Source organism: Aptenodytes patagonicus, chromosome 3 (genome assembly GCF_965638725.1).
Source record: "Aptenodytes patagonicus chromosome 3, bAptPat1.pri.cur, whole genome shotgun sequence".
Classification (NCBI taxonomy): domain Eukaryota; kingdom Metazoa; phylum Chordata; class Aves; order Sphenisciformes; family Spheniscidae; genus Aptenodytes; species Aptenodytes patagonicus.
The window spans coordinates 1,323,173-1,339,319 of NC_134951.1; the positions used below are offsets into that span (position 1 = coordinate 1,323,173).

At 55.7% G+C, this 16,147-nt stretch overlaps 1 protein-coding gene and 1 long non-coding RNA gene across 7 annotated transcripts in view; one reads left to right on the plus strand and one right to left on the minus strand.

The window, feature by feature from the left end:
- Nucleotides 1-11,949, minus strand: part of OTOF (otoferlin) — a 120,042-nt gene extending 108,093 nt beyond the window's left edge. For all 6 annotated transcript variants that reach the window (XM_076332488.1, XM_076332485.1, XM_076332487.1 and 3 more), the window contains exons 1-2: nt 11,833-11,949; nt 4,569-4,627 (exon numbers count right to left, since the gene is read on the minus strand). In XM_076332488.1, coding sequence (XP_076188603.1) covers nt 4,569-4,627; nt 11,833-11,911 — 138 coding nt within the window. In that variant the 5' untranslated portion in view covers nt 11,912-11,949. The remainder of the gene's footprint in view (nt 1-4,568; nt 4,628-11,832) is intronic.
- Nucleotides 11,950-13,748: 1,799 nt separating this feature from the next.
- On the plus strand, nt 13,749-15,782 carry LOC143157655 (uncharacterized). The gene is made up of 3 exons (XR_012994834.1): nt 13,749-14,916; nt 15,512-15,572; nt 15,643-15,782. It is a non-coding gene; the product is annotated as an uncharacterized LOC143157655 (long non-coding RNA).
- The last annotated feature ends 365 nt before the right edge of the window (nt 15,783-16,147 follow it).

Consider the following 16,147-nt stretch of genomic DNA (forward strand, 5'->3'; position numbering starts at 1 on the left):
TAATGTGAATTTTCTGCTTGTCCCCAGCTCTGAGATGAGGCAGGGAGCGTCCTCTTCATCCTCACCCCATTTCGTCTCCCCTCACAGAGGTGAGAGATTGGCCAACTCAGCTTCAAAAGCCTTCCCCCCATGGTGGGTGAGACATCCCCCCATCCAAATCACCCCCCAGACACAAGGTCACCTTTTTACCCCATTTTGAGGGGAAAGCAGGAGGAAACGGGGTCATTTCTGAAGCTTCCGGTTCATAAATGATCAGTGCAAGGAGCCACCTGAGCACTGGGAGGGCGCACAGGTAACTGGAGAGTAACGTGAAACAACACCCCGCCTCTCACCCCACTGGTATTAAATTCATTGCAAAATTCAAGGAGAACTAGGAAGCTGAAGAGGGAATAAAACCACTTCTGCAGAGGGACTACTGGCGGGCAGGCAGACCCTCCTGCTCATCTTCAACTGCCCCAAACTCGCAGTGCCCCCAAGCAGACCCCCTGATACTGCTCCAGCCATCAGGGCTCCTCTAGAAGACAGCTCTGTTTTGAGCATGTCCTGGTTTCGGCAGGGATAGAGTTAATTTCCTTCCTAGTAGCTGGTACAGTGTTTTGGATTTAGGATGAGAACAAAGTTGATAACGCACCGATGTTTTAGTTGTTGCTAGGTAATGCTTACACGAGCCAAGGACTTTTCAGCTTCCCATGCTCTACTGACTGAGCAGGCTGGAGGTGCACAAGAAGCTGGGAGGGGGCACAGCCAAACTGGCCAAAGGGACATTCCATACCATGGGACGTCACGCTCAGTACATAAACTGGGGGAAAGCTGGCCGGGGGGGGGCCGCTGCTCGGGGACTGGCTGGGCATCGGTCGGCGGGTGGTGAGCAATTGTACTGTGCATCACTTGCTTTGTGTATTATTATTATTATTATCATATTATTATTATTATCATTTTATTTCAATTATTAAACTGTTTTTATCTCAACCCACGAGTTTTTCTCACTTGTGCTCTTCCAATTCTCTCCCCCATCCCACCGGGTGGGGGGGAGTGAGCGAGCGGCTGCGTGGTGCTTAGTTGCCGACTGAAGTTAAACCACGACAGAGGTGCACAAGAAGCTGGGAGGGGGCACAGCCAGGACAGCTGACCCAAACTGGCCAGAGGGACATTCCATACCATGGGACGTCATGCTCAGTACAGAAACTGGGGAAAGCTGGCCGGGGGGGCCACTGCTCGGGGACTGGCTGGGCATCGGTCGGCGGGTGGTGAGCAATTGTACTGTGCATCACTTGTTTTGTGTATTATTATTATCATCATATTAATTATTATTATCATTTTATTTCAATTATTAAACTGTTCTTATCTCAACCCATGAGTTTTCTCACTTTTACTCTTCTGATTCTCTCCCCCATCCCACCGGGTGGGGGGGAGTGAGCGAGCGGCTGCGTGGTGCTTAGTTGCCGACTGAGATTAAACCACGACAGCGCACCACGAGCATTACAGACCACGTGCACCCATCACCTCCCTGCAAAAGCTCCCCGTGGGATAGCCCCTTGCGGGGGAACAGCTGGGGAATAGTTGAGTGCTGCAGTGATGCAATAATAAAATTTTATTCAATAAAATTCATCAGCTGGGCTTGTCATCAATGGCATGATGACTTGCCTTGTGTGTACGCTCAAAGGGAAATACCTGCTTTCCTGGATAACCTCATCAGCTATCACTCCAGGCAGCCCAAGACACGTTCCCCAGCTCATGGCAGGTTTCTTGTCCGTGACCATTGCATCAGGGAGTCCTTCAGCAGCATGAGATAATGAGAGAGGAAGCAGGACTGCACCTCTGCCGTCTTTTGCTGTGGCTTGTGCTCTGCCCTACCCGATAAGGAGGATGCACCTACGCGTGCGCCCAGCCTGTTCCTCCTAAAGGCAGCTATCTCCAGCTGTGCACGAGCAGGGACCTCCCTTCAGCCTCCCAGTGTGTGGCAGGGCTACCCCACCAGTACTACCGCTCTCCCAGAGCTCTCAGCAACTTACAGAGAAGGGCAAGCAGCAGCCTCCCCATTTCCAGCCATACAGGAGGCATGGCCCACTCGGGCTAATCTTGCAGATGTGGCTGAATTCCCAGCAAGCCCCCAGCAGAGCTGGAAAGGTGAACCCAGAAATGTAGGCTTGCCTACACGTTTTCTGCACGGTTCACTACGTGCCGTCAGAACTCATCAAACTATTATGTTTTGGGCCAGCTGGGATAGTATCGGGCCACGGGTGCTACAGCAGGAGCTGTGTCTGACCTGGCTTTAGCACACGTTTAGGTAACTGAATGCCTCCTGGAGTGGCTACGCACATCTCGGCTCATGTATTAGAGGCTGCGGAGACCTTGCATGACCCCAGGGATAAAAGCCTGACTGATGGGGCAGTCGTTCAGGGCATAAGCACTCTCCTACTGGCACAGGAAAGACTTAGGAATGTGCTTAACTTAAAAACCACCAGGATTACTCATGTTTGGCAGGTCCCAAGCCCTGGAGCAACCAGCATTTGCACAGAGGTTGACTCTGCCAGGGCTCCATGCTGACCTTGGTCCCCAGTGCAAAGTAACTTCTGATTCATGCTGGATTCGTCTGGAGCCAAGCTGTTGATGAGAAAAATCAGGGTATTTCCAGTGTGGGTGAGCAGGGAGCTGGGTACAGCCTAGCTGCTGCCGATGCATCGCCTACCACCCAGCGTAAGGAGGCGAGAAGAGCCCAAGGCTTGGTCCAGGCATGCAAGGTTGCTCCGAATCAGCTTGCCTCACTCTGCTGCAATTCACTGTGGAGATACTACCAGGCTGATTTTAACCAGGTTTACATGAGGCTCTCACAGCAGGAACTGTCATAAACATGGTCTAAACAGAGAGATGGGGACAGCCTGAGGCTCATCCCCACAGATGCAGTAAGAGGCACTAGAAGAAAATACGATGCACACTGATATACACCTGTGGCTCAAGGCTTTCTTATACCTGCTGTCTTTTAAGATCTATAGTCCTCGTCCTCCTGACATGCACCAGTTCCCATCCTTTCCTGCCCGCTGCCTGGCACCGCAGGGGGCTCAGAGCGTGGCTTGGGATGCTCAGAGCATGACTGGGATGCTCCGAGCGTGGCTGGGATGCTCCAAGATCACTGCCCAGCACCAAGCACTCGGAGCAGCCGGTATCTGGCACCCCACCAAGCCTGAGACAGCGAGTGGAGCCTCCAGCCCTTCAGCCCCGGCAGGGAAGGATCTCCTCATTCAAATCACAAAGAGTTTTGAGACACAGGCAGCTCCACCAGTGCACACCTCCGTGGTTGTTATTCAAATCAGTTATTATACTAACAAATTGCTGTCTGCAGATCTATAGAAATCTGCATCCCGTTAACACCAGCAGCTTCCCCCCCGGCTGCCTCGGCTTTGTTGGAGCGTGGTTGGAGCCACATCTCCAGCCACCTTCTCTCTGTGCCTCACCGACCCCCTGCAACACTGTGGGCACTGTTGGCAGATCCCACCCTGCCCGAGCCGTGGGCTGCCCCTGCCCCTTAAGCCTCCCTGGCAGTTTAGGGGAGCCTGAGATTAAGCTCTTCCCCTAAAACCTGGAGCAAGGACTAACCCGTGCCAGGGACACAGAGGGGCAGAGAGGAGCCGGGTGTGCTTCTGGCTGCGTAAGCTGGGAACACCACGGGATTTATCACCCCACAAAAACATCCCATGTGGAACCAGGATGAAACCTTATTTCCTAAAGGTGAAAAAGCTTTAGAAAGCGATAAACACTTTAAAGATCTTAATATTCCTCATAGCCTCTTGTATTCTCCAGCCCCTGGGAACGGGTTATCTTCTATGAGAAACACAAAGCAATCAGAGGAAACATCCATTCTCTTTTGAAAGCATATTTCCATTTTGAATGTGACTTCTTAGCAGCACCTCTATTTCCTGCTTGTGTGGGTGACCTTGTTTCAGTCATCTCAGAACATTTTCTTGGTAACTGCTTAAGAAAAGGCTGTATTTTAAAACCACACAGAAGCTGGGTTTCAGTTCCTTCTCTCTCCCTTTTCAAGCCCAAAGCCAAGCGCTGAAGGCCGATACATCCTCCAGTCGGCACCCAAAGCAGGTCAATTGGCTTGTTACCCGGCGTGAGTCGAGGGATGCAGACGGGGTGAGGGGGGCTGGCAGGCTGAGCATCAACAACTGAGGCACCAGGGGTTTGAAACAAGGAGGAGTTTTTCCCCCTGAGGCAAGGAAAAGGAGAGCCAAGAGCCCAGCGGGATTTGCCCAGTGGAGACAAACAATTTTTCCTGGACCTTCAGTGCAAACAATATAGATTTTTAATCTTTTTTTTTAATTAATCACCCCACGGGGAAATGCTGTAGGGCTGTTCCCACGTCACGGGACACCCCGTGTCCTCATCCCCAGCCAGACCACAGCCAAGAGGCCCATTTGGTACCTGCCAGGAGAAACCCTGGAGCAGACGACAAAGATGCCGGCACACTTAAATTGGGGAACGGGGATATTCATCTGGACAGGGAGTCACAGCAAAGCAAAGCGGGTGGGCGAGACAGACCAGGAGGAAAACGCGTCTTCTCTTACCTCATCAAACCTGGCCTCGTCCTCGCAGTTTTCAAGCACTCGGGTGTAGAAGGAGAGCCCTGGAGAGGGGAGAAGAAAAACAGGTTGGTTGCAGCGAGGCGAGGGGCAGCCGGGTGGGAGACACGGGTCGGGGGCTGCACAGCACCGGCGGCAGCGAGACCCCGGGGTCAGGGTCCGCAGGGGTGGCCTGGATGGAGCACAGTCCGCGGGCATTGCCTGGGACGGGGAAATGCGTCTGCGAAGGTGTGAGAGCACCGCAGGCACGTGTGCATGTGTGCAAAGGGGGTGCAGAGGGGGGACAGCCCACGCAAGAGGATGAATCCAGCTTCAGCTCCCCCACACCGGCACTAAACACCACATTAACCTGCTCTAAGAGCTAATTAAGAAGGTTTTTCTGGAGTGCGCTTAGTCGGTGTGCTCGAGTCTTGTCCCATCTATTGCAGAGCAGAGGAAACAGAGCATGGGGACGGCGATCGCGGCAGTTTCTGCAGTGGCTTTTACACTGGTTGAACAGGGGCTCCTCAAGCTTCGGGGTATCGGGATGCAGGACTGCACACCCCAGCAGTGTGCTCAAAGCCCAGGGACGAGATTTAGGACCAGCTGCCCCAAGAAAACCACCCCAGCTCCTGCACAGAGCAGAGGATCTGCACGCTTGAGTCCAACCGCACGGATGCAGCCACGCGTGCCCACCCCGGTGGCAGCATCCCTCCACCGCCGCACCCCCGGATCGGTGGGGCACTGCCCCGGGCAGGGACCTGGGGAGGACGAGGAGCTCAGGCTGCTCTGCCTGCGCAGGCAGGGGAGCGTCGAAAGCCCCCGGTCAGCCGGGAGCAGGGACGAGAGGAGAGGAGGAGCGGCCAGACGTGCTGCTGTGGAGGGGAAGGCCAGGGAGAGCAGCCAAGCACGTGCATTAGTTATTGAAATAATCAGGTTTTCCCAAGGAGCCCCAGCTCATAGGTTGCCCCGTGCTTTCAGCTGCTCTCAGTAGGATAACCTCACCCACCCACACCCCCCTGAAACAATATTTCTAGTTAATATCCACTTCATAACACCGCAGGAGGAAAACTTAGAAAAATGCTAATATTTAATCACTGAATCAGATTGAAGCTTTCCCTTCCAGAAAGGAAAACTGTCTCCCGGGCAATTAAAACCATCTCTGTGCCTGAGTCTGGTTTGGGCCCAGCATTGCACAGACAACTTGTGGTCGGGGAAAGCGGATGCCAGGGGTACCCCTTACTGCTGCGGGGTCAACCTCTACTTTATTTTACCAAAGACCCTGATGACGCGGCTCTTGGCAGGGAATGCCCCATCCCTTTATAATTTAACTGTTACACAAGCAGAGCCAGAAAATAATTTTGTCAGACTTTCTGCTGTCTCTGGCATCTGACCTGGGTGAAGCAAACCCAGAAGGTGCGTCCCGCATCCCAAGCCACCCTCCCAGTTCCCGGCCATGAATCACCTCACCCACGGATGCACGAGTTTCTCGGGGATATAGGCAGAGCACTGTATTTATCTCATGCCAACCGACTCCGGGTGAGGGTGGAGGAGACTCACGAGCCTCATGGGCTACGGGACAGCTGCCCGCCCTCGCCCCGTGCACACTGGTTGCCTCCCAGCGCAAGGGGACCCAGTTCCCTCCTCGCTTTCCATGGGATGGGATGGGAGCTGCGGTGGGATGCAGCCTGGTCCCCCCCTCACCCAAGGATGGGGAACCTGGACTGGGAATGGGACCACTCCTCCACTGAGATGGAGCCACCAGGAGTAGGGCCACAAAAAATGACCAGAAGGCTAGAACATTTCTGCTATGAGGACAGGCTGAGAGAGTTGGGGTCGTTCAGCCTGGAGAAGAGAAGGCTCCGGGGAGACCTTATTGCAGCCTGTCAGTACTTAAAGGGGGCTTATAAAAAAGATGGGGACAGACTTTTTAGCAGGGCCTGTAGTGACAGGACAAGGGGGAATGGCTTTAAACTAAAGCGGGGAAGATTTAGACTAGGTAGAAGGAAGAAATAGTTTACGCTGAGGGTGGTGAAGCACTGGCCCAGGTTGCCCAGAGAGGTGGTGGATGCCCCGTCCCTGGAAACATTCCAGGTCAGGCTGGACGGGGCTCTGAGCAACCTGCTCTAGTTGCAGATGTCCCTGCCCGCGGCAGGGGGGTTGGACTAGATGGCCTTTAGAGGTCCCTTCCCACCCAAACCGTTCTATGATTCTAGGACCCCACAGCCTCCTAGGTGATGGGACAGGCACCATGTGCCAGAGGCACAGAGCATCTCAGCCTTGGCGTGGGCTTAAGGGGAAGCTGCAGAGCACCCTCACGTAGATACGGGACCAAACTAATTGAGGAGATGTGCACAGGTCAGGGGGTGAAGCAGCTGTAAGTGAATACACGTAGGAAGCAGTATCTGGGAGAAGACACTCCAAGGGGGGGGGGACAATCTGCCACCCGAAATATTTCTCCTAAGAGCATGACTTAAGACAAGCCAACACGGTGGGACCTCCCCTGCCCCGTCCTCTCCCAATCCAGCAAGCATCACGGTGATGTTTCATTACAGCGGCATCATTATCTACCGGTGCCCGGTGGTGCTCCAGGGGGTATCCATGAATAATCTCCCTCATTTACACACGCTAATCCAGAGAGGAAGCCTCGCCAAGAAGCTCTTTATAACTCCATCTGTGATCGATTAGCTGACAAGCTGTCTAATTGCACCAGGGCGCAAGTTTCCTCCTTCACAAGCGCAATTAGGCTGGTCTAAGAGTGAAAACTGCTATGGGGAAGTGACCCTGCACGAGCTCAGACCCCGCTGGGGGACAGGAGCAGGCACCGCCGAAATGGGCAGGCTGAAGAAAATTCACCATTTTTCTGCTCTTCCCCTGCAGCCAGCCTGAAGAGCAAGTATTTGCAGAAGATCCCAAATTCACCCATAGTTAGGTTTCACCTGCAGAGCAAAGAGGCGGAGAAATGGAGAGCTGCAACGGATTTGGGGCTTTGGAGCCCTTTTCAGCCAGCCTGGGGCATGCACAGGGCGGCTGCTGGGGAGTGAGGGGTGCCTTACGAGTCACTGAAGTTCAAACCCACCCCCAAATCTCCTAAGAACAACTGGGAGGGTCATAAAGGCAAGGGATCTTGTTGGTCAACACCCCCCCCCCCCAACCTCCCAGGGTACGAGCGTCCCCTGGGAGTTTGGTGAGTCAAATCCAACGCCATGGTGGGAGACGAGTCCCTGATGCTCAGGGGTGGGAATGGATTTTGGCCACCCTTGTGGGGTAGAGCCCACCTCCCCCCTCCGCTTCCAGACCAGGAGCCGGATAACCTGGCACCTCTCCCTGGCTGCTCCCATGGGTCCAGAACTGGGAGCTCCTGCCCGTGCCTCAGTTTCTCCTACTTGCAAAACGCAAATAGTGCAGCTACGGCTCACGGGGGCTGCCGGGAGTGCGGGGATCCCTGAGAGAAGAGGAGCAGTGTTATTCCATAGCCATCCCACACGGCTGTCAGTCTCAGCCCTTTCTCAGGAACGCTTTTATCAGGGTTGTGATTTATTCATCTCCCACCTGAGATGAAGTCAAGCAGCGTTTCAGAGCACTGCCCACCTGCAGAAGCGCACACGGCAGCCTGTCACACCAGAGTCGAACTCTTTCTTTAACTTCTTTTCATGCAATAATAGATGCTTTTGGCTGAATGAGCAAACACCCACCTGGGGAGCTCTGCCTGAACCCCTCAGGCTGTGCTGCCGGCGGGTGAGGAGGGGGAGGAGGGTGGATGGCAGCTTGGCTAGCGAAGAGCATCCCTCTCTGCAACGCTCAGTAACTCCAGGAAAACCAGGGTACTGAGGAATATCAGCACAACACTCAACCTAGGAGTTGCTGTGAGGAGCACTGAGGGATGCCAGGCTGGTGGACGTCACCTCACTCCAAGCTAAAGGTGTCTAAAGCTCCCTCTGGAGTCTCTGGGGAAAGGCAGGAGCCTCTTCCCTCTAGAGACCTTGGCACCAAAACCCAACCACCCACACCGGCATGTTCCCCTGGGTCTGGCACTGAGGGTCCAGGCCAACGTGCCTGGCTCCATCCCACCCCTTCCTATCCCGTCCCATCCCAGGGCAGGGGTTAGCCCAGGGCTGGGCAGCCCTGGGGCAGTTCGGATGGGCCCTGGCTGGAGGGAAAAGCCATGGCCAGCCTGGATGGGGATCGGGGCAGGGGTGGCACACCATCATTTTAATCAAACAGCAAAAATACAGCCAGGGATTTCAAGAGTTGGTCAGAGGGGATGAGGCAGCCAAGAGGACACAAGTTATGCAGCTTCACAGCAGCACTGAACTCACCGTGCCATGACTCTGCTGCCCATAATTCCCAAATTCTCATGGGACAAGGGGACAGCAAAGCATTGCCTGAGCCACAGAGACACCGGAGGAGCTCTGCCCCATCCATGCGCCGAGTGCCCAGAGTGCTGAGATGCTTCACGGCCGCCTCCAGCGTGGGACCCAGTGGGGAGCGGACCCGGTGGGGAGCAGACCCTGTTCCCATCTCCGGGATGCGCTTGCGCATTCGTTAGTACCACAGCGCCGTGGCCATGCCCTAAACACCCGGAGGCAGGAAAGCCTTTCACAGAAGGCAATGCAATGCAGTGCTGCGCATCCTCAGAGGCGGGTGTCAGGAGCCACCTGCTGAAACCCAGCGCTGAGACCCACCGGTGCAGGACAGGGTCCAGCCCAGGCGCCCGCGGGACCCGGCCCTGGCTCCTCCAAAGCAAGGAGCAATGTGGCATGAGCCAATCCTCACAAGTACCATAAAGCACATCAAGAAAAGACTGAGAGCATGTGAGAACTTCTACCTTACTATTAGTACAACTGTTGAAATCCATGGTGTGTCAGAAAGATCACCTTTCCATAAGGATCGTACTGCTTATGTATCCTCATGGGGTGATAATTCTGGTCCCCTCATCCAGAACAAGGTCCTGCCCCCCACGCAAGGTCCCGTCCTGGATTCATGTCTCATGTAAGCTGGCATCCCAGGCTCAGTGCTCTCCCACAACCCAAAACGATGCTGCTACGTGTCAAAGAGCTACCCAGGGGATCTGCCCCTGGACTTCCCCGTCCGCAGGGCAGACACGGAGCTGCCTCCACTTGTTCCCCTTTTGGGACGAGGAATTTGGGTAAGATGTAAATCGGCTTTGGAGCTGGATGTGCTAAATATTAACATGACACTTTAAACTGCTGTTTTCTGTACAGGCAAGGCTTGCTGCAGCTTCTGACAACACACCGACTGGCATGAGAAGGGAACGAGACCAAAGCCCTCTCCACCCGCCATCCCATCCGAGGGACGGGTCGGTCATAACCCACCTGCCTGCTGTCTTCACCGACCCAACCACGCGTGGGATCGCTCCCTAACCCACCTCTACCACCCTTTTAGCAATAGGATTTTTCTAACCAGGACCTCAGGATCCAGCCCTGCTGGGTCTGGTCACCGGGAGCCTCTCCTCTAGGACCAAGCTTGCAGAAGACAGCAGCATCGGGTGTCCTGGTCACCAGCTCCGCGGCTGCCTAGGACGAGCAGGGGAAGAGGCATCCCCGACTGCAGGTAGCGGTGATATCTGGTGGTGATATTCACAGCGTGAGACTAAAACTCCTCTTTGCACAGAAATCGATCGCAGCAAAGTACCAGGAAAAAAATTTCCGAACCCTGACCCAACTGTCCTCGAAGATGACACCAAATTTCTTCCTTAGGAAAGAAATGTCCACGAGGAGCCCAGCTCCTCGCAGCTCAGCACCGGGGAAGGAAACACTGCTGAGAAGTTTAGTGTCGTACTCCCTGGAGAGCGTGACAGCGATGGCAATCCTGCACCACGCAGGAGCCAGCTCATGCCTGGGAGGACGATGGAGATGGGCTCGTGGGGGGCCCTGGAGAAATGCCCTGGTGCCCCATAAGGGCTCTGACAAGGGAACTGGCAGGAGCACGAGAGGGTGGGTGCAGCGGGAGCACAGTGGGCGCAGCGCTGATCTCGAAGCATCTCAAAGTGGGTGTCATTCCCATTGCCCATCGGTCGGACCGTAGGGTCTCACAGTTGCTCTTACGCAAAGATGTCAAGGCTGGGACGGATCCTGCCCGTCCGACAGGGACCGTGTGTCGGGCTCGGGGCCAGGCACACTCAGGACTGGAAATATGGTTCCTCCCGGGGCTCACCGGGAAAACCACCGTGGTGGCCTTTGGTCCTCCTGCAGATCCCCCCTCCCCACTGCCGGGGGGGTGGTGGGGTTTTACCGAGGGTGGCTTAGGGCTGGGACCGCTCCAGGCTTCACTGTCGGCCGGGGGTACGACCTGTTCCCAGAGAGGTATTTAGCTGCCTCTGTGCTGATGCTGGGAGGCAGGGGCAGGGAAATAAGGGGGTAATGATGCCTTTTTAATGACTCTGCGGTCATTAAGGCAGTGCAGGGAAGGCCGTTTCAGGCAGTGCTGGCTGGCCTGGCTTGGAGGCAATGAAAATACCCGCTCCCCTGCTCCCCTACAGCGCGTTCCCGGAGAGAAGGGATTCCTATTCCTGACTCCTGGCACTGTCAAACCATCCCACACCCGCCCCTGCCTGCCGGTGGGCTCCTGCACGAAAACTGCGATCGGAGGATGGATCCGGCGCCCAGCCTGCCCCAACCTCCTGGGGGGGCTTGGAAAAGGTTTGGCGTCTGCTAAGGTTATGCACCCCGGAGAGTTTTCGCTCCTTTTGCAGCTTCCCTTGGAAAGCTTTGGAGCTGGCGCGGACCCGAGCAGAAAAACCAAAGCTGCAGCATCCTTGGAAGAAATCCAGGCACACGCGGGGCCCCGGCACAAGGCAAGTTCTCCTCCTGGCCCTTCCAGTGACACTTGCTCGGTGGCACAGCTTCGCGACCAAGCCCTTGACCCTACGGCAGCAGCCCAGCTCCCCCCAGCTGGGGCACGGTCCTGCTCCTGGGGGGGCGCGTTTGCCACCCTGGGACTTCACTTACCGTCCCCCTGGACGAATCCCCCTCCCCAGGGCCGCCCGTGGGGGCTACAGCGTCCCAGGCTGGGTGCAGGCGGGCAGGGGGACCCCAGGAGGGGAGCTCTGGGCGGGGGGGGGGGGGCTCATGCCCCAGACGGGGAGGGACGGGCGAGCCCTTACAGCTGGCAGGCTCGCATCACCCCCTCCCAACCCAAGCACGGCCGCGGTGGGGAAACTGAGGCAGGGGGCGGCGGCGGCAGGGCACAACCCGTCCCGGGACGCCCCCCTCTCCCCCCCCCCCCCCCGCCGCCCCCTCCCCGCTACCTCGAAAAGCCGCTTTGGCGATGCGGTCGGCTTTGCCGCGGAGGCCGGAGACGGTGCGGAGCTGCAGCAGCAGAGACATGGTGCGGTGCGGGGCGCGGTGCGGGGCGCGGTGCCGGCTGGCCGCGGTGCGGTGCGGTGCGGTGCGCGGTGCGCGGTGCGGGGCGGTGCGCGGGGCGGTGCGGGGCGCGCTGCCGGCTGGCCGCGGTGCGGTGCGGTGCGCGGTGCGGTGCGGTGCGGTGCGCGGTGCCGCGCTCCCGGCTGCGCTCCGAAGCGCGGTGCGGTGCGCGGAGCAGTGCGGGGTGCGCGGTGCAATGCGCGGTGCCCCCCCCCCCCCCCGCAACGCTGAATTATTCAGCAGCGGCGCCGCCCGCCCTCCCCCTCCCCTCCCCTCCCCTCCCCTCCCTTCCCTTCTCCTCCCCTCCCCGCCCTCCCCTCCCTTCTCCTCCCCTCCCCTCCCCGCGGAAGGCGGGTGGTTGGGGGGCGGGGGGGGGGCGAGCTGCGGGGAACTTCCCCCTCCGCTTGCGGGAGGTTGTGAGCGGGGAAATTGAGGCAGCCCCCCCCCCCGCCAGCACGGCTGGGTGCGCAGCATCTGCAAGCTGGAGCGTCTGGGACAAGAGTGTGCACACGCACCCCCCCCCCCCCCCCCCCAAACATATCGCGGGGGAGGGGAGAGGGGGGGTGCCCAGGAAGACCTGAGCTCACCCCCCACCGCCTGGGACCACCAAGGGCCGGCCAGCGCGGGGATCCCGCGCTGTTATCACCATCTCCCGGGGTCAGGTGCGAGAGACGGGCGGGCTATCACCCATGTCCCCCCGCAATGCCAGCCAGCGGGGGCGGGAGACAGGGCTAGGACCACCCTGCAAGGCCAAGGCTATGGCAGTAGGGCCGCTAGATCATGGCCCTTCAGCTGGGCCGTGAACAAGTTTGGGCCAGGGGATGGGACGTGTCCTGCTGTGGCGTTGCGGGATGCAGGAAGGTCCCTGGCAGCGCAGGCAGCGTCGGTGCGCCGCAGGGCTGTGGCATCCCGGCCTGCAACTGCGGCGTGTTCCGCGCTCTGCTCTGCGTGTTTGCCATCTTCTAGGCTGAACCTCAACAGGATCAAGTGGGGTTTCCAGGCATAAGCCAGAGCTTTACAATCTGGACTTGTGGGCCCAGTTTGGAGCGGGTCTTGCCTGTAGGGTTGCACGTCAACACCTTTCCTGGAGTCTTAAACTTGACCTTTATTTCAAGAAAGGAATTCTATGATTCTATGATTCTAATGCATGCATTTGGGAAGAGGAAGAGCATAGACACAAGGGTCTTCAAGCTTCACGCTTCTGCCTTTCCTGCTTGGGCACTTCCAGGAAAAATCCATCTGCGGTGAAGAGCGAACCCAGGAGAGCTTTAGCATCATCAGAGAGAGAGAAGCGAGGGTGAAACCTTCACAAATGGATACTAAAACACTGGAAATAAGACATCTGTTTCCATCTACCACCTCAGGTTCTGTTAGAGAGTCTGGACTGCTGTTCTCCTGCCAGCGGAAAAGATCATTATGCTCATTCATAAGTGCATGAGAGTGAAGAAACTTGTGGGGAACAGTGTATCCCGTTCCTCATTAGGTTCGTCATTACCTCCTGGCAGCACGGCCCGGAGGCGAGGGTGCTGTAGCACGGAGGGAGGAGGTGGTGGTGAAGGCGGCAGCGCTCTGGGTGCCGACTGTTGCTGAGGGCTCAGGAAAAGGCAGGTTTGTGACAGTATCGGGACGGGAAGGTCCAGCCCTGCCCAGGCTGGTCCACAGCGTGCGAACAAGAGTCTGTGCCCGCGCAGGAGCTCAGGAGGTGAGACCGTGCGTGAGCCAGAGATGGGTCCGGTATGTCTGATACTGCTAAACCAGCATTTTTCGGTCTCTAGTTGGTCTTTCTCAGCTGAGCCATCCAGGCCGGCGCTGCTTTTGCAACCCCTTTCACCCTTCTGCCTTCAGTCTTGCTAAAAAGTTGGAGTTTAGAGGCAATGAGGGTTTCTCTGGGGCTTATCCTGATTGTTCAGAGGAGCTCTCATGGGTTTTGCAATATGTTTTAACTTACCTTGGCCTCTTTCAGGTGCTTGGCTCTCCCCTGCTGTATAGTCGATGTGCAGCTGTATGAATTTCAACCCGAGTGTTACGCTGATCCTTGTCGTTGGGCAGCTCTAGTGGGACATAACAGCCACGTGAAGCCCCTCAGTCAAATACTGCTTATTTTTTTCTGGTGATCAGCAGAAGATGTCCTCCCCTTCATCTCCCCCAGCTCCGCTTCTCAAATCCACTCGATTCGAGAGCAAGCAAATTACACCAGCGTTTCTAGGAGGCACCTTCAGAGCAACCCACGTTGCCCTAAAAGCACAAGTACCACAGAAAACACCTTCTACATCATGTAGTTAATTTTAAACCTCTTACTCAATATCAGAAAGTCGATAACTAAGTAAAAAAATCCAGTGTAAGGGGTGTTGACTGAAGATTCTCATTGCAAGAGGCAGTAAGGACGGATCACTTAGACCCGCAACGTGCGGTTAGGTGAGTGATGCTAGATGGCCACCATGAAAACGCCAGCCTGAAGGACCTGATAAGGATTGTGACTTCTTTTTTCCTGATTTTATTTTACATGAAATCCCAGACATGATTTAACTGGTCCTACTGTAAAAGCACAGGTGGAGGGTTCTTGGGGAGTGGTAACCCATAGTTTTACTCCCAGACTTAAACAGAGAGACACAGCAAAGCAAGAAAGAAGAAATTAAGACAGAAGATGATATACACATGGGTTTTAACACGGTGCATTAAATCCGACTGCGATCTGGCGACTGTAGTCGCTGAAAGCAGTGCAAGAAACTACTGCCCTTCGGCTGCTGGACATAAGCATCCTCTTAGGATGCCACAACCCAGCAAAGTTTGTCTGCTTATAGCTGGAGAGACCTCTAAAGCTCAACGCTCTTCTGGATGGTGGACGATCTACACCTGCACCCCTGGCGATTTATCCACCCGTTACACCCGTAAATTGGGTCATGAAGATGAGCAGGAGCAGCATAGGAACCCAACTGCAACGAAGGCAACAAAACACAAGGATTGTCAAAGTACGGTGTGTTAAAAATGTTCTCTCCAGCTTGAGAGCTAAAGAGGCCTGCCTGTGATTAACAGAGCAAGATGAGAAAATGCCCTTTATAAACATTAATTTCAGTTTTTCACAATGTCTCTGCAATTCTCACATCGCTGCATGTGAATAAAATTACACACCCACCTCTGAATCACTGATGATTGCTCTTATTTACTATGGCTTTACACCAAAGGCAAGGGGGAAAGGACTGCTTGCCATGGCAGAATCAGGCCTTAACTAGTCCCTCCGCATACACCTCCCACAGCACCAGTATCCCACTAAAATAAATCCCATTGCACATGCTGAAGCAGTAGTCTTACGATGATGCTACAGAACGTTAAGTCCAAAATTAATGAAATTTTCTCTTCTGAACTCTTTTTCTCTATTTTTTCCCAGCTCTTCTCCTCCCACGCTTGGAAAAATCGTATCAGCCTCCCCATTTGTCAAACCACTAAGATCCTTTATATTAATTACAGAAAGTTGCTGTGGTTTTCTTTTCCCATTTTTTTGTGTTGCCTGAGAGTCGGACAGAGGCATCGCAACTGGGGACTGATTTTGGCCCCTTTCATCAACAGGGATCTCTGGGAGAGGCTCCGAGTGATGTTTGAATGCCAGCGGGGGATGCCAATATGTTGTGTAAGCGCGTGTGTGCATACACAGAGCCGTATATTTTCCTGTGTTACGTTTCTCTTCTTGTGCCATCCAGGCTGCTGCGTAAAACCCCCACGAGCCCGGTAGCCCGAGCGGATCCAGGCTGCGGTAACGCAGCCCGAAGAAGGCAGTTCTCCTTCCAGTAACGTACCCGCAATAAATCTGCCAAATAATCCACTCCAAATTTTCTTCCAGTTGCTGGAAAGCCTTAACAGGTGCCTGAACCATCCCCTTTCATTGCATCTGCAGACCGGTGCGGTGATGCTTATTGACTCCCTCTGAACAGGAATTTGGTGTTTTAATGAAATCAGCAATAACTGGGGGGGGGGGGTGTGTGTTCCTCCTGCCAGACGTGGACAGGGAGACGGTTCTCTGCTGGAGGTGCGGCCATCAGGTGTCCCAGCAGATTGCACTTCACCCCGCCGTCTGCTCTCCTCGCTCCCGGGAGGATGCAGGCAGCGCGGGGCAGAGCCCATCGAAGGGGCAAATGAAGCCCCGAGGAGGGTCCTGGTGCCCTCCTGGCTGCAGGCAGCGCGCTTTGGGGACAATGAGCTTTGGGG